Raw genomic sequence first — 18638 nt, 5'->3', positions numbered from 1 at the left:
AGATGGTCAAACCAATGATCCCTTCTGCATGTATGAGGCAATGTTGCCTAGTGGATGGAACACAGGACTGGGATGCAGAAAATCTGGATTCTATTCCCATATCTGTCACTGGCCTGCTTGATGATTTTATGGAAGTCACTTTCTTTCTTATGGAAGTCACCTTTCTGTATCTCAGTTTCCCCATCTTTAAAATGGGTATAATGACACTGACCTCTTTGTGAAGTATGTCGAGATCTACAGATGCAAAGTGCTAGGTATTATTATTCAAAACCAATGAATCTATTAATGGTAATGTACCACATATTAAGTTAAAATCTTCTGAATAAGATTACTTTGGAATTTTCTTTCTGCACCTGCTCCCCAGATTTACTTAATATGAACACAGGCATCACTAAATACAGTGAAAGATTCATAGGTTCAAAGTGCTAGGCATTTTATTTATCATTGTTATTTACCACATTTGCCATAACCCTCTGTCTAACTGGAAGCTAAAATTAAAAGGTTCTTAGATTTTCAAAGCCAGAAGGAACCATTATGATTGCTTAATCTGATCTCCTGCACAACACAGGCCATAAAATTCCACACTGTACTTTCTGTATTGAGCCCATAACTTCTAGTTGAGCTAGTGCACACCTTTATGAAGGTGTAGAGGTTGAGTGAATATTCATGCATCAGTACAGAGTGAACCAATAGTTTACCGATAAGGTTTTTTTACCTTTTTGAGGTGATATACTTATTGCTTGAATTTCCCACGTAGTTATAGAGTCAGGAATAGCATTTGCTATCCTAAAGGGACAAGAGATAAAATATTAAGAAGAATGTATGAAATGAAAACAAGTTCATTCCTTCAGTCTTGAAGACTGACAAGAAAAAATATCAGTTGTGGAGGAGAGTCACAGCAAACAGGTCCAAATCCCTCTGTAATGGATTCTACAGAACACTGACATTATGGGTATATTTATATACATGTAGGTGTATTCATCTGGTCAAATAATACAGTACCTATGCTGTCCAGGGTTCTTAATTTCTACTGTCTCCCACCACCAACTCTCAGGAAAGACACTGCGCAAGCTGATTGAAGTTTCATCAAACACTTCTTCTTCTGGAACGTCACCAACTGGAAAACAGAAATTGGGAGTCTTCCCTGAAGCCTATGGCCAATAACCGTACACTGATTTGGAGAATCAGTTGTCAGAGAGACAAGACAAAAGGATTAATATGCTGAATAGCTGAATGAAAAGACTCTGCCTGGTTTTGATCTTGTAAACTGCAAAAAAAATGCAGAAAGACAACAGACAATGACTAAAGATTGACACTGAACAAAAGGTTAATTCTTCCTTGCAAACTGGGGAATTATATGCTGTCAACCAAAAAAATTCCCCCTTTAGTTACAAGTGGAGAAATTATTTCTTCATTACCACTGTGATAGATGGGCCATGAAAGGAGAAGGAGAGAACACCGGTGACAGAAATCATGCTTTGAATGGGATCAGTCATGACACACAGAATTGTTCAATGAAATTGGCTGCCTAAGGGGCAGAATGGAGACAAATGCAAAAAACTTCTCTGCTTGAATTTCATACAGTGTCAGCAGGAAGCAAGACTCTCAAAGTGCTTGGGTACATAGTGTATGATCCAAAGTGCACTGAAATTCATTCAGAAATGATGATGATAATGATCGTTATTATTTATTTGCATGGCAGGAGTGCTTAGAGACCCCAGCTAAGATTGAGTCGCCATTGTGCTGGGCACTGTACAAATACACAGTGAGAGGCAGCTAATAATCAAAATAGTTTAAAAATTGTGTGGGATGGACAAGAGAGGCCCAGAGAGGTGAAGTGAAATCCTTAAGGTCACACAGCTGCTTAGTGATTGAGCTGGGAACAGAAATCAGGGCCATACCCAGTAGACCACAGTGGGAATCCATCCACTGACATCAATGGGCTTTGGATCAGGCTTATGGTATACAACTCATGTAAAGAAATTAACTTTTCAATTGAAATTTTGGACAGCTCAGTGAAGACCTCTGCTCAGTACACAGCAGCAGTCAAACAAGCAAACAAGATGTTAGGTTGGCTAAGGAATGGGATGATGAATAGTGGGGAGACTATTACAACCCCTTTGTGTAAATCCATGGTACAGCTCCACCTGGAATACTGTGTAGAGGTCGCCAGATCTCAAAAAGGATATTGCAGAATTAGATGGTGGTCAGAGAAAGGTAATGTGAATGGTTAGGGGAATGGGAAAATTCATATGGAGAAAGACTGAAAAGATTGGGACAGGGATTAGGAAAGAGATGAATAAAAGGGACATGAAAAAATTATATTAAAAAGTGAATGGTGCGGAGAAGGTGGATCAGGAGCTTCTGTTCTCCCTGTCTCATAACACATAAACAAGGTCACATTTTAAAGTGGGCAGTTCAAAACAGAAAAAAGGAAATTTTTCACACAATCTGTAATTAGACTGGGGAATTCACTGCCATAGGAAGTTAGTGAGAACAAGAACTGAACAAAGCTCAGAAAGGAATTGGACATTTCTACGGATATCAAGAATATCCAGATTTGTCATAATTCATGATAACCAAAATGTTGTGGAAGGGATATTAACCCTCATGCTCCAAGGCTTAGGCCAATGTGTATTAGACAACAGGAAGAGACCTAATGGGGGTGCAGATTACCCCACATCTACCTCGTGCAGGGTTCTTACACTTTCCTCTGAAGCATTTGGCACTGCCTCTATCAGAGACAGAGTACTGGACTAGATGGACCCTGGGTCTGACCCAGTCTGGCGATTCCTGTCTTCTTACATTACTGAAAATATTAACATAAACGGTCACTATCATTAGTTTACAAATTGTTACTTTCTGAGAAAGCAGTAATGTAAACCTCACTATTAATACCACTGCTCTTCTGAGTGAGCAAAGATGTGCTACCAAAGGTGTCCCCCCAAACCAGGGCCAGATTAACACCACTGGAACTATTTACGATACAGTACTAGTCAGTGAGAGTAAGGTAGGCAGAGTTTGACTTCAGAGGCCCTAATTCTCCACTGCTTTGCACCCCTCTGTAGCCATTGACACGCATGTAGAGAGGATACATGCAAAGTGTTACCAGATGAGACTGGGAGCATTTTACCTTTCCTTTGCACAGGTATAAGTGACTGTAAAAGGTGCAGGGCGCGGGGGACGCAGGCTCACAATACCTGCCCAGATGTACCTGCTAACTAAACTCAACGTGACACAACAAATGAGGGCCAAAAACATACAGAGAATTTCTGGATTGCTCTCACTCTTTGCATGTTTCCTTGCTCTTACTGTTTGCATGTTTCATGAAAGCATGGAAAGTAGTATTTGTGGTATGGTGAATAAGTTGGGAGAAGGAACCTTAAAAATGTAAATGGGAGAATGCAGGAAGGTATGGAGATGTCTGTGAGAGAAGGAGAGGAAAGGAGTGTGGAACTTTGTAAATTACACACAAATCACCAAAAAACAATGGTTGTTAAACATTTCAGGTGGGGGTTTCAAAAGCTCCCATCATTGGCCTAACTCTGTTCCCACTGAAAACCCCCACTGATTTCAAGGGGAGCACAGTTAAACCAATAATACACACTTTCCAAAATCCCACCTTACTCAGCCATGACATATGTATGCGTGTGTGCATATAATGGAGAATTACATCAGATACATTGGCCCTAGTTCACACTCAGACAAACGTCACCCTTCATGCGGTGCATTATCTCTTCGATAAATGTAACCCAACCTCTTATGGCCCAAAAACCTGAGCTCGACTTTCTGACAGACCTAGCTCTGTTCTTGTCACAATCTGAAGTGACCACAGATGTACCGCCTAGAAACCATTGGTAACAAACCACAAGGGCAGCAGGTGCTCAGAATGTTGCAGTATTGGAGCACGGGAGTCAACAGAAGTACCAGGTGTTCAGCACATTGCAGGACAGCATCTTTAAAGTCAGTGCTCAGTATCTTGCAGGACTGAGCCGTAGCTGAACTACATTTGCAGTTCGGTGTCATTTCGGAACCCTGTGCTTGGGGAATCAACTGCACAAACTGCTACAGGTTTTATGAGATTAGCCCGGCTAAAGCCACAGGCATTGCAATGACATGTGTCCCTGTGAATAATACTTACCTATGTGATTCTTCTCGATCTTGCAGCCCTAAAACAACTGTTTTTTTCAGAGATGACTGTATACAATTTACTTTTTAAAAATGGTATGTTACTAAAAGGCAAAATTCCTTACTTCTTGCCAGTGTAGAAGCTAGTCTCTTCTGTTCCAGCTGCTTCCTGAGACTCTGAGCCCTCTCACAACAGTATTTGAAAGTTTCTTTGCATTTAGTAGAGCCAGTAACTCTAGTTTGCCTTTTGGCACAAGAAAACCTCATTGGATTTAATTTCATTCCATCAAGACAGCACTTTCGTAGAGCAGGATCTTGGTATTTGCTAGCTGTAACAAAATTACAGTGACGTCAGTGTTGCAGAGGCTTTGATAAATTTTGAGATATTCAATCATACTTATATACTTCACCTGTGTCGTCACTATTAATTGTCACTATTTTCACAGTAGCCATAGGAGCCCTTATCATGAACCAGGGCCCCACCTGGCTAGACATTGTACTAAATCCTTTCCCCCGAAGGGTTTACAATCTTATCTTTCCTGCAAGTTCAGGCCATGAAGTCACTGGGGACAGGATCAGCTGACTTGAACTGAAGTGAATGAGAGCAGAACTGGACTCTTATTTAGGACACATTTTTCAAATGCTTGTTTTCTTATACAGAAAAATTTAAGATTGTGAGTTTCAGTTATCAGGTTTATTCTCCTCTGCATGGATTATGTTCCTTTATTTCTGCTTTCACTGGAACAAACAACAGAATGATTTAATAAACTAAACATATACTTCGACATCCTCACCTGTAATCTGCCTACTAGCCCATTTCCACTGAAAATGGTTCCAACACGCCTAGCTTTTGAATAGCTTTTCAATGACCATCATTAAAAAAAAGAAAAAGAACCTGCCACAAAAACATTTCTTCCCATTTCCCTCCCATCCAGGCTCAGATAAAGGTAAAGAGTGAAAACTACACTCATCATCTTCCGTCCTGATTCAGTGACAATGGTAAGTTCTAATATCTCATAACAGTGGAGTGCTAGAAATGAATGCTCCATCCCTTTTGGAGAGCTGAGAAGCCACACTCTCTTAGGGTATAAGGTACTGTTTCCCAAAGTGTAGAATCCAGTCCCAGAGCGGGTTGTGGAGAAGATGTCAACAATGTCATGAAAAATTGTACCAAATATGTAACTGAAACATGACTATAACATTTTGCAGTGGGGAAAAAAAAGAAATGTAATACATTTGTAATTAGGTACACATTATAAGTCTTATCATGATTGGCATGCTGCCTTTAAGGCCACCATATTACTGCAACCTGAATCTAGACGAATGCTCAGTGTAGTCTTGAGCAGAACGTGAGTGCAGCATGCCCCTAGAGCTACTGCAAATAAAACACCTGTACCTGCACTATTATTTATGATGTACCATAGGAAGTGCAAGTGCTCATGCCCATGCACACAGACCATGATAAAACATACCACTGAGCTGGAGCAATGCACCTGCTGTTAACACGAAGGCCCACTGACACTGCTGAGCCTAACATGATCACGTTGTCTATGTCATTCCATTTTGACTAGAGATCACTTCTAGCCAAAGGGTTGTCAGTCAGGAAAGGACCCTGGCTGGTTGAAAAGTTATGTGAATGAGACAATGGCAAGTGAGGTGTTCCCAAGACAGCTCATAAAGTTAACAGAAAACCTGAGGATGGAACAATTGGTTTTACATTGATTGATTTGATATCACAGTGTGTGGTGTGATATGAAATGCTAGCATCTGAGACTAAGAAGCCTTCAAAATGACTGTCACTGAAAGATGAACCTGAGGGTTTTTTTCCTAAGAAACCTCAAAGCCTTGAACAATCAGCAAGACTTGATTATTCAAACTGGCTATGACAAGACTCATGCCCTTCAGGCATCTTATCTTGATCACACAACAGCATAAGGATTATACTATTGTAGAAAATCTTATACTTCCCTGCTCAATGAATATGGGTTCAAAAATTATATGGCCTGACTCTGAAAAAGATTTAGGGGTTGTGGTTGATGATCAGCTGAACATGAGTTGCCAGCATGATGCTGTGGCCAAAAGGGCTAATGCAATCCTAGGATGAATAAATGGGGGAATCTCAAGCAGGAGGAGAGAGGTTATTTTACCTCTGTAGTGATCACCAGTGTGACTGTGGCTGGAATACTGTCTCCAGTTCTGGTGCTCACAGTTCAAGAAGGATGTTGATAACTTGGAGCGGGTTCAGAGAAGAGCCACAAAAATGATGAATGGATTAGAAAACATGCTTTATAGTTTTCAGAGTAGCAGCCGTGTTAGTCTGTATCCACAACTGCTGGAAATAGTATTGTCAACTGCTGGAAATGGCCCATCTTGATTATCACTACAAAAGTTTTTTTTTTCTCTTCTGCTGGTAATAGCTCACCTTAGCTGATCACTCTCATTATAGTGTGCATGGTAACACCCATTGTTTCATGTTCTCTGTTGTGACAGGGTCAGGCCAAATGGTTATAGGAGAGTAATAGAAGGCAGATATATTAGCCCCAGGCTAAGTAGGTCCCTTTTCCCTGGGTAAGGTAACAGGGAAGGTTCCAGAACAACCAGGAACCTTCTGGAGACAATTAAGACAGGCTGATTAGAACACCTGTGGCCAATCAAGAAGCTGCTAGAATCAATTAAGGCAGGCTAATCAGGGCACCTGGGTTTTAAAAAGGAGCTCACTTCAGTTTGTCGTTTGCGTGTGAGGAGTTGGGAGCAAGAGGTACTAGGAGCTGAGAGTGAGAACGCGGACTGTTGGAGGACTGAGGTGTACAAGCATTATCAGACACCAGGAGGAAGGTCCTATGGTGAGGATAAAGAAGGTGTTGGGAGGAGGCCATGGGGAAGTAGCACAGGGAGTTGTAGGTGTCGCACAGCTGTTCCAGGAGGCACTCTAGACAGCTGCATTCCACAGGGCCCTGGGCTGGAACCCGGAGTAGAGGGCAGGCCCAGGTTCCTCTCAAATTCTCCCAACTCCTGGTCAGACACAGGAGGAGTCGACCTGGACTGTGGGTTCAGAAAAACGGCCAAGCTGAGGGCTGCCATGAAGCTCCGAGGCAAGCAAATCCGCCAATAAGCACAAGACCCCCCAAGATAGAGCAGGAACTTTGTCACACTGTGTATATAAAATCGTCCTACTGTATTTTCCACTGCATGCATTTGATGAAGTGGGCTGTAGCCCATGAAAGCTTATGCTCAAATAAATTTGTTAGTCTCTAAGGTGCCACAAGTACTCCTGTTCTTTATGGTTTATAGTGATAGACTGAAAGAGCTCAGTCTAGTTAGCTTAACAAAGAGAAGGCTCGGGGTGACTTGATTACAATCTATAAGCATCTACAGGGGGAACAAATATTTAACTTACATTTAAATTTAAATATGAGCTCTTCAATCTAGCAGAGAAAGATATAACAGGATCCAATGGCTGAAAGTTGAAGCTGGACAAATTCAGACTGGTAATAAGACATATAGTTTTGATAGTAAGGATAATTAACCATTGGAACAATTTACCAAGGGTTGTGACGGATTCTCCATCATTGACAATCTTTATACCGAGATTGGATGTTTTCTAAAAGATCTGCTCTAGGAATTATTTTGTGCTATGCAGGAAGCCTGACTAGATGGTCCCTTCTGGCCTTGGAATCTATGAATCAGCCACCAAACTGAAAAGAGGCCCTTTGTAAAATGAGACTATTCAATACTATATCAGTGATGTGGCTGAGAATGTATGAGAACAACTGCTTTCAAAAGACAGGAAAAGGGACTATTTAACAATTCAACTTAAGGAGTCAACTAGTATCTCTGGTACTGGATGGCATCTAGCACTCATAAGGTATGTTTCTGATGTTGCTATTGAACAAGGCTTGCTCCTCTACAAAGCACTGCCATGAAAATCCTTATCTGAGACATTTCAGAAGCAGTCAAAGACTCCCACGTTCAGTGAGAATGGTGTATCTCACTGGTGTATCTCAACCTGCATATATGGTACCGGGGCAAAGTCAAGTAAGATCAGTGGTGTGGTTACTCAGATCTAACATATTGCACCTCATGGTTTCACAGTTTCAGGCTAACAACTATTTTTACTGAGAGCAGAAGTTTTTCTGAATGAAGATTGAGCTCCCTTGGTGGACGGCTTCAACAATTCAGCAGGGGTCATGCGTAGCTTATGTTGCTGACATTTGGGGGCACCTAAAGGAGCTGAACTTTTCTCTGTCATAGTGGAATATGGCTGCTCAGTACATGAAAAACAGGGCAGAACTTATTCATAAGAACACTTAGAAACTGGTCTTCCCAAGTGCAAAGAGGAAACTTGGAGAAGCTTTCTTTCATTTCAAACTTTAAGGGAACAGATACCAGTTGGGAGCCATCAGGAATTCAACAGTCAGCATCTCAGAGAACTTCAGATCCAGCTGCAGGACTATTTGTCTGATGACCCACCAACAGGAAAGAGGTGGATGACCAGTCCTTTCAGCTAAAATGTTTATTGACTGAGCTGTTGGAAGGCAAGTTGACAGCACTCTGGAACTGTCTTTCTCTAGCCAGAAGCACAGAAGATTTTGGGTGTCTCTGAAAGAGGAAACTTGGCTTTTGATGGGTCAGTTTTGACAGTTCCCATCTCATTTTCATTCTCTTGTCTCTGTAAATCAGGTTTCTCTAACAGTGAAGATATAAATGAAGTCTCATGATTGCATAGAGATAAAAAAGAATTAAGATTGTAATCCCCAATTCAGCATTATGTGGAACATCATTAATCAGTCAGACTGATTCTTCCAGCACGTTGATCTATAAAACTTTAGACATCCTTAAAATCACTGTTAAAAACTACATACTTAGTCGTTATGTCTAGTATGGTTATGGTTCAAAATTTCACCTGCCCATGGTGAGGGTTAGAGGTTTTGCGGGGAGTGAGTCATGACCCTATTCTTATTCCTGGAATAGACAGCCAGTTCCAGAAAGTTAGGAAAACCCTTGGATAAAGCATTTGTTTCTTACAGTGACGGTCATAAGATATCAGACTTTAATGTGACAGACTTATAGGAAAATTATTTTTGAAAATGCTTTCTTCAGATCATATATATTTAGATCACTAACACTTCTGTCATTTGGAGCTGTCATAAATATAAAGGGAAGGGTAACCACCTTTCGGTATACTGTGTTGTAAAATCCCTCCTGACCAGACGCAAAGTCCTTTTACCTGTAAAGGGTTAAGAAACTCAGGTAACCTGGCTGGTTCCTGACCCAAAATGACCAATGAGGGATCAAGATACTTTCAGATCTGGAGGGGGGAAAAGGCTTTTGTCTGTCTGTGTGTGATACCTTTGCCAGGAACAGATCAAGGATGAAAGTCCTCCAACTTCTGTAAAGTTAGTAAGTAATCTAGCTAGAAAATGCATTAGGTTTTCTTTGTTTTGGCTTGTGAAATTCGCTGTGCTGGAGGAAATGTGTATTTCTGTTTTTGTGTCTTTTTGTATCTTAAGGTTTTGCCTGGAGGGATTCTCTATGTTTTGAATCTGACTGCCTGTAAGATTATCTTCCATTCTGATCTTACAGAGTTGTTCTCTTATCTTTTTTTGTTCTTCTAATAAAGTTCTGTTTTTTAAGAATCTGATTGGGTTTTTTGGGTCTTAAAAATCCAAGGCTGGTTGTCTAAATCACTTGGTGGTGGCAGCATACTGTTCAAAGACAAGGCAAAGTTTGTGCCTTGGGAAAGTTTTTAACCTAAGCTGGTAAAAATAAGCTTAGGGGGTCTTTCATGCAGGTCCCCACATCTGTACCCTAGAGTTCTGAGTGGGGAAGAAACCCTGACAGGAGCACACTGTGCAGAAGGCAACCTGGCTTTGAAGCAGAAGGGAAGGAAAAGTGGTACTAATAAAATATTTTCTAACCATAAAGTCATTTCTAAAATGGCTTTCTGCTGAAATCTATGGCACACACAGAACATAAACATAATGGGTGATACAGTGGAATGACATACAATTAGCACTGGCATGCCATCTAAAAGAGAATAAATAGATTTAGCCGGATTACACCCTGTAACGTAGCAGAGTTTAGCACCTGTCCCTATAACTGAGACCTCTCCCATTCCCTCAGGCAAGCTGCAGCTCCTGATGCCCCCCCACCATCCTTCCCCTTCCCTCTATCCACCCCTGAGGCTCTGGTCCCTTGCTCTCGAGTCCTCTCCGCCCTGCCCCAGCAGCCTCTGGCTCTTGCCCCTGAAGATTAATGGCCATACCAATTCCTGAAATTTGCTTGTGAAAATCCAATGATCTTTTCTGTCTTCTGGTAGCAGGGGAACACTTATAGCCTAGGAAAACAGAGCGAGAGAGTTTGGTTAAAATAATACCTGAGGCTGCTCTAAGTTGCTCCTCAGCACCAGCCTGGGGCCTAGCAGCCAGAGGATGCATGATCTGCAAAGCTGGTTTACCAGTGCCTTTCCCCCCCTCACACAGTCCAATCTACAAAAGATGCCAAATGATAGGTCCCAAGAGTGTAGCCTGTTTCACTTGCATATGAGCTATGAATACACAGTATAAGATGGGAAAATGAACATTGGGAAATAATAAGACCACACAGAAGGGAGGCCTCTGAATAGAGCAACAATACAGTGCCATACAAGGTCTAAAAATCAAACCCCAGAAGTTCAGCGTGAACTTATTCTACCACAATACACTTCTATAGCAAAGGAAGAAGGTCTTTGTTTACCTTGCCGAAAATGTGATTTAATTGTGTCTGATATAAAGGCCAGACCCACATCATTGAAAACTTGAGCACTGTTAGCACCTCCGCCCACTGAGCATCCAAGATCATATGAATTCATCGCTTCAAAGACCTACAAAATAGAATAGCATTGAAGGAAGGTGCACTATTGCAAAACTAGTGATTCTTTTCTGAATAGCGATGTCATATCCTGTTATTGGGCCATATGCAGAAATTATGCAAATAGAAGTATTGGTTACACCCCAGCACTAAGATGAAAGGAATTTGACATTTTAAGAAGGGCATAATTGAATTCATTTATGGCCTTCCTCTGAATCATCAATTTTACCCATATGAGAGTGGATAGGCTACTAGTCTGTTCTGCTTTGGCAAATCCTAGGCAAATTGGTTAGAAATGTATTATAAATAAATAAGAAAAATATTTTCCCAAATAAGCAATGTCTAGAATAATGTTTTGATTACTACTCATTTATTATATTCAGATATCTCTATTCTCCTATGAAATACTACTTGACTCAATTACACATGCTATTTTGTTTTTAACACACTTACTTTTTTGGCCGTAAGCTTATTCCTTCTGTTCAGAATGAAAACTGCAGTATCGACCACAGCTAAGGCAACAGTTCCTGCATGATCTGTGTCAATCGATAAATTTACCAGTTCCGTTGGTTCGTATGTGTCTCGGTCTGTTTTCAGTTTAATCTAAATGCAAAATGTTTAAATAACAGAATTTTGTATTTCTCATTAGCATTAATATCAAGCATTGACATTAGTGGGGTATTAGCAATATAGGTAACCTCTATCTAAGCTTTCTGCATTTCACACCACTAACATTTATCTAGTGTCACTTGTGGTATGTGTTTGTTGGCAGATGAAGATTAAGGGGCTGATCCTGAACTGTGCTGATTGTCCTTTACTCCAGCTGCTACAATGAGAGCTCAGAACACCAGAACCTTAAAGAATGGAGACTCTGCTCTCAGATACATGTGGGCAACACCCTCTAAGAGCCTTGGAAGCTGGTGTGTGCAAAGAGAATTTTACCTTAAATATTTAGGGATTCAGAAAAGCATGAGCTTAACTTCAACTAGATTTAAGCACATGCTTAAATGCTTTGCTGAATCAGGGCCTTAAACAGTACCAGCTGCATTTAATAGCTTTCTAAAGCAAGATAAAAATAAAAAATACTGTGAAATAAAACTAGTGAAGTGTAGCTTATTTATGTTACAAAGTTAATTAAACGAAAACAATTTGCTACTAGGCTTTTAAACTATTACTATAAGGAACCACTCTAATGTAGATCCTTTGTGTATTCAGAATTAGATGGTGATAATGGTGGAATTACCAAAAGATTATTAATAAATGCATGCCAACCTGTATTAAACTGGCTTCTGTTCCTTTTATACATATGGGATCAGATCTTTGGCTGAGTTAGAGTCAGTCAAAAAATTGCTAGGAAAACTTTTTTTCCCCTCAATGGAATAGGCATTTTTGGTCAAAACAAAAAATTTCCATGAAAATTATTATTTTGGTTGAAACTTCATTTTTCAATGAAAAATTCTATTTAGTTTTGTTGGGGGGAAACATTTTCACTTTTATACTTTTCCCCAATGGAAAAAGGGAATTGGGGAAGAGAAAGAGTGAGAGAGTTGAGGGAAAAAAGGGTGGTGGTGGTGGGAAATACAGCAGAAAAAAAGTAAACAAGTGGGTGAGTGGGTATGTTCCACTGAAACAAAACTAAATATTTTGAATTTTTCTGCAAAATTTATTTTGCCCCCCCTCCCCATTTTAATTTCCTTCAACATTTTTCAAGATATGGCCTTTTCATTTTTAATTGGCTCATGTAAATTGGCATAGCTCCATTGACTTCCAAGGATCTATGTTGATTTATACCATCTGGGGATGTGACCCACAGACTCAATTTTCATTGGAATATAACTATGAATTACCATTATCCATACATCATTTAAGACAGATTCACCTCTTTCAATTCAGAACCGTAAACTTTTTTTGCCATTTACAGGAGTAACTGAATTCATAATATCCTGTCAGCCCTAATTCTGAATAATCTCCCAGACATATGCCATCTGTTACTGCTACTTACTGTACTTTGCAGTAAGGATCATTTCTAATAATTTAATTTCTAATTAAAGTGATTTCCATGATGACTCTGCTTTAACTGTCTGGAGCTCATGAACACCCTGTTCTAGAACATAAGAACGAGGTCATGCCATACGAGGTCATGCCAATGGTCCATCTAGTCCAGTATCATGTCTTCTGACAGTGGCCAGTGCCAGATGCTTCAGAGGGAATGAACAGAATAGCACAGAACAATTTTGAGTACTCCATCCTCTGTTGTCAGTCCCAGCTTCTGGCAGTTGGAGATTTAGGGCATCTGGAGCCCTAAATTGCATCGCTGCCCATCCTGGCTAAAAGCCATTGATAGATCTATCCTCCATGAATTTATCTAGTTCTTTTTTGAACACAGATGTACTTTTGGCCTTCACAACATCCCATGTCAATGAGTTCCACAGGTTGACTGTAAGTTGTGTGAAGAAATACTTCCTTTTGTTTGTTTTAAACCTGCTGCCTAATAATTTCACCAAGTGACTCGAGTTCTTGTGTTATGTGAAGGAATAAATAATGCTTCCCTATTCATTTCCTGCACATCATTCATGATTTTACAGACCTCTATCATATCCCACCTTATTCACCTCTTTTCTATTTTTGTTCTCTATAAATATCCCTTTATTTGTCATTACCTTTCCTTCACAGGCATCCACAATGTCTAGCCACACAGAGTCAGCCACAATCTCACTGTGGCCTTGATTTTTAATGAAGTAGTAAGCAATAAAGCGAAATGCAGGCACCATTTTCTCAGTAACATCAAGAGTGATTATTTTGTTTGCGTACGGGACTCTTCCCATAACCTCAACTTTCCCCTTTGTCACTACCTGCAATTCAAAAGCAAATTTAAAACAAATCAAATGCTGTGCAATCATGACAGAATCTGTATTACATAAAGGAAATATGAAACTTAATAATCATGTCACTTAGGGCCAGATTCTGATAACTTTTATTCTGGTTTAGTAGCACCTAGCTCCATAAGTTCTCCCACTGAAGTCAATGTACTACTCATAGGGTGATGTTGGGTGCTGCACCTCAAAGAGGAACAGCACACAACTCATGGCCTATGGGTAGTACCTCTGAGTTCCGTGGGAGACCTCATGGAGTCGTGCCCTCCTGATTCTGGGCAACTCCTGGGGCTGGAGTAGTCCCCCAGTATAACTTAGCCCTGGCAGCCTGTTTAAGTTACAGTAGCATTGCAAGGCTGCCCTTAGAACTGCAGCACTTCCCAGAATTTCTGTATATGTGTGCGCTGGGGGTTCACCCTGACACACTCCTTCACTCCCAACTCTATCCCCAGCACAGCCCTGTACCCGACCTTGCAAAAGAGACTTTAGAAGGCAGTCTTGTGGTTGTCCTTCTGCAGGATATTGAGACACTGGCTCTTTTACATCGGGCTGGAGGGGGTATAGGTCTTTCACTGACAGAATAAGGTATTACTTAGTGTGAGTAAGAATATCAGAGTCTGGCTCTTTGTCTTAATTCAGTCACTGTTACATCTGCTAATGCTTTTATCTGCAAATAATCCTATTTATTTCAATTGAAGCACTTCCAGAGAAAGTTGTAAGAAAGCCAGAATCAGGCCCTTATAGATGGAAGAGTTGAAAAAGATTTTACCTGAACTGATGCTAGACACTTTTCAAAACAAAAATAGAGAGGATACAATAAAAACATAGGGTTTTTGGCCAGAAGGCTTAAAAAAATACAGGTTTTTGCCATTAAAATGGCAAAAGTAGAACAGAGATCCTCACAAATGAGCTAATGGAGTTTCTCCTTTCAGACAGGTTTTAACTTTCTTATAGATATTGAACTTCAAGAGTACTAAGGTGCCCAGGTAGTTCTGGGTATCAGGTATTCTAATCCTGGTATAAAATTATCTCTTCTTTAGATCTAACTTGTAAATCTTGGGACTGTGATCTTCAAAACTGTCTAAGCTTTTGGATACCTGATTCCCATTGAAATTAAATGGTAATTGGGTGTCCAAATGCTTTGGACAGCTTTGAAAATGTCAGCTGTAAAGTGCAGTTATGGTTAAAAAATGAACATATTTGTCATTCAACTGATTTGTTCTCTGAGTTGATTCATAGTCAGATCTGCTTACTTTCATGAAAGAAATATTTTTTTATACTTAGTAGCATTGCAGAGTCAATAAAAGCTGCGAAAAACTGAGCAAGATTGTTTTCTGGCTTGTGCATCATGAAGAGAATTGTTCATTAAATTCCAGTCTTAGCCCTGGTCTACACTATAGAGTTAGGTCGATGCAAGGCAGCTTATGTTGACCTAGCTATGTAACTAAAATTTCACTCCTGCCAGTGTAATTTGCTCACTACACCAACTTAATAACTCTACCTTCACAAGGGACATAGAGTCAACGTTGATGTAGTTAGGTCGATGCAGTGTCAGTGTAGACACTGTGGATGTCAATGTTCAGCCAGCGCAGTTGAATTGGTTTTACATGTCCACACTATGTTCCCTGTGTGACAGTCTCACCAGGAGAACATGTACTGATTTAACTACCAGGGTGGGGCATTGTGGGACAGTTTCTGAAAGGCAGCAACAGCTGATGTAAGCAATGCAGTCTCTACACTGACACTGCATCAGCCTAACTACATTGACCTAAGCACTACGCCTCTTGCAGAAAGAAGTTATTAAGTCAGCATAGTGGGCGAGTTACATCGATGGGAGCTATATTTTAGAGTAGATGCTTACAGAGTTAGGTTGACATAAGCTGCCTTACGTTGACCTAACTCTGCAGTGTAAACCAGGCCTGTGTTGCTTACATTGACTGTTGCTGGCTTTCTGAAGCCATCCCACAATTCCCCACACTGACAGTTCAAGTATCAGAGGGGTAGCCATGTTAGTCTGTATCCACAAAAACAACAAGGAGTCCGGTGGCACCTTAAAGACTAAAAGACTTATTTGGGCATAAGCGTTCATGGGTAAAAAACCACTTCTTCATCCGTATCAAAAGAAGTGGGTTTTTTACACATGAAAGCTTATACTCAAATAAATTTGTTAGTCTTTAAGGTGCCACCGGCCTGACAGTTCCATCGGGCAAGTGCTCCTGGTGAGGATGCACACAGCCAGCACAAAGAGCAAAGTGTAGACATGCACAAGCTATGCAATGACTGCGGCAGCTGTATGCCAACGTAAATTAGAGCAACTTCATTTTGTAGTGTAGACATGCTCTCAGATTCAGTCAGACCTGAACAGGAAACTATTTTCCTATCCTAAGGAAATGGTTGAGGTTTTGAAATTTTCCATCCTGAATCAGGACAAAAAGCCAAAAATCTCAAAAATTTTAGCAAACTGTTAATCCCCCCCCCAAAAAAATTCACTTTGGGTTGCTTCACATAAGTTTGAAACATATCACTTCCCATGTTTATATCATTTTATTTTTAAAAAAACTTAAATGTCTCAACCACACAAAAAAAAAGATTTTGAGCTAAAAAACTGGAACTTTTCATTTTGAACATGTTGGAATGGGACATCGTGGCAATTTCAAAACACATTTCAAAAATATTTTAAAACAGGAAATTTATCAAACCTGACCCTTTCCTGTGAAAAGCACCAGTTTCAACAGATCATGTCCACTGAAAAAGGTTTTGTCAAAACATTCCTGGCCAGCTCTAGTTGCAGGTGATGATGCACTAGCTAGAAAGGACTAGCTGGGCGTTGGGATCCCAGGTGAGTTTTAAAAAAATATAGTTTTACTTGTAAAATGAGAACCATTTATCTGGTAGAGACACTGCAAGGCATTAAAGGACACCAGCAATATGACTGCACTTTAAACTCCTGGGGCCTGATTCTCATTTATGCACATATACTTTTCTGCTGACTTTAAGGCCCCTCTACACTGAAAGAGTGATGCAAAGGGGCCCGAGTGTAAATAAGAATCAGGACGATAAAGACTAAATTTAAAAAAAGAAAATCTGGGCTTATTGAAGTTTTAAGAACCAAATTCAGATCTGGTAAAAGGGGGCATAAATTTGGCCCAAACTTAGGAAAATCAGGAGATCATGGAATTTTTCTTCCTAAGACTCCAGTTTCCAAAGCTCTCAAGCTGGTACCTTTCACTTCAATTAAAGTATATGGATGTCACAAAAGATCTAAAAATACCAAGTGTATGGATCTCTTTGCACTAGACCTCCTCCACAGCTGCATCTTAATGTTAACATGCTTTTCTCCCAACCTTAAAAAGGTCAGTTGTGTAGATTTATAAACTGCAAAATGATCTGTTCTAATGCAAAGTATTGTTGTCACAGTCCTATTTCTAACCATGTAATAGAAATAGTCAATGGTATTGCTGCTGGACTGGTGGACATCCTTCAAGGTAACATGTAAAGTATCTCCAGGTACAATGACAGCATGTGGAATGCTGATACTAAGGTAGTTCTGGGTAGCAGACTGGTATCTCTCAGCAGTGGTTTTGGTTCCGGCTGATTCCATGCCAGGCTTCCCCTCCTCAGCTCTCACCTGTGAAGAAAGAAAAGGACAGAGCAAACAGCATGCCAATTAAGAGACAATATCAGGTGCCACTGTTAATTCATGTATTACCAAGTCACCTGGAAAACACTGGAGGGTGAGTTGTGTCACCACAATGCACTAAGTCTAGGAGCTTGTTTGCAGAGCTTGGTGATTTCAAAACAAGAACAACAATTCTATAACCTGATTCTCTCTCATTGCTTATTTTGCTGTTGCTATGTTTGTCTTTGATATTTTCCTAGAGTAGCTTGCTCAATGACACCCACACTAAGTGGCTTAATAATGATTAATAATAAGTATTTTGAAAATAAAATTAACAACCATTCAAATGCGCAGATGACTATGCTAAAGTAGCTGTGTGATCTTACTGATCTGTCTTTTGTCATTCCATACTTCCCCGTTTACTATGAATCAAGTCACGTCTATCCTACAAATGACTCTGGAGGAAGACCCCTGCACCTGCGTGCAGTGCCACTGACATCAGAGGTTGACTCTGGATCCCTCTACACTGCAGCTAGAGCTGCAATTTCCAGATGCACACACAGTAGCTTTTATTGACCTAGCATGCTACAAAAAGTGTGGCTGCAGCAGCACAGACAGCAGGATAGGCTATCCATTGGAGTACAATCCCATCTGAGGCCCTAGGTAGTTGCTCAAGTGGCTAAGCAATCCTGCCACTCATGCCGCTGTGGTTACACTGCTATTTTTAGCATATTAACTTGATCAAAGCTAGCACATGTACGTTTACCCAAGATAGAAATTACACCTCCAGCCCAAGTATAGATTTACCCTTTGTGTTCAGGAGTTTGCCCAAGAACAAAATGCATAGTGACCTCAGGATTTTGCCCACCATTTCTGCCATTGTGTGAAAGTGGAAGCTATATTTTGACAAAATTTGCCTATCACAAACAGAGCACAAATACACTACTATTAGTATTTAACATTTGTACAGCACAGACGCTGTACAGGGAAAATAAAGAACTGATCCCTGCCCTGAGAAGATTACAGTCTAGCTAACCATACAAACTATTTTACAATGCAACTTTAGGGCCTGAGTCAGTCAACCCTTGCCCATGCAAACAATCCTAAAAGTAGTTTCAATCATATCAGTGAAACTATTCAAGTGCATAAAGATTTACAGCATCAGGCTC

The 18638-nt window shown here is 40.3% G+C and overlaps 1 protein-coding gene across 1 annotated transcript in view; it reads right to left on the bottom strand.

Moving 5' to 3' along the window:
- Positions 1–18638, bottom strand: part of LOC311510582 (complement C4-like) — a 94612-nt gene that overhangs the window by 58586 nt on the left and 17388 nt on the right. Inside the window, exons 12-19 of the mRNA XM_084610351.1 lie at positions 17281–17478; positions 13638–13829; positions 11431–11580; positions 10864–10990; positions 10394–10465; positions 4254–4457; positions 1003–1117; positions 716–786 (exon numbers count right to left, since the gene is read on the bottom strand). Of these exons, the coding sequence (XP_084466477.1) occupies positions 716–786; positions 1003–1117; positions 4254–4457; positions 10394–10465; positions 10864–10990; positions 11431–11580; positions 13638–13829; positions 17281–17478 (1129 nt within the window). The remainder of the gene's footprint in view (positions 1–715; positions 787–1002; positions 1118–4253; positions 4458–10393; positions 10466–10863; positions 10991–11430; positions 11581–13637; positions 13830–17280; positions 17479–18638) is intronic.

The sequence above is a fragment of the Lepidochelys olivacea genome (genome assembly GCF_965140295.1).
Source record: "Lepidochelys olivacea isolate rLepOli2 genome assembly, chromosome: 1".
NCBI classification, from domain to species: Eukaryota; Metazoa; Chordata; order Testudines; family Cheloniidae; genus Lepidochelys; species Lepidochelys olivacea.
This window is presented reverse-complemented; position numbering and strand designations above follow the sequence as displayed.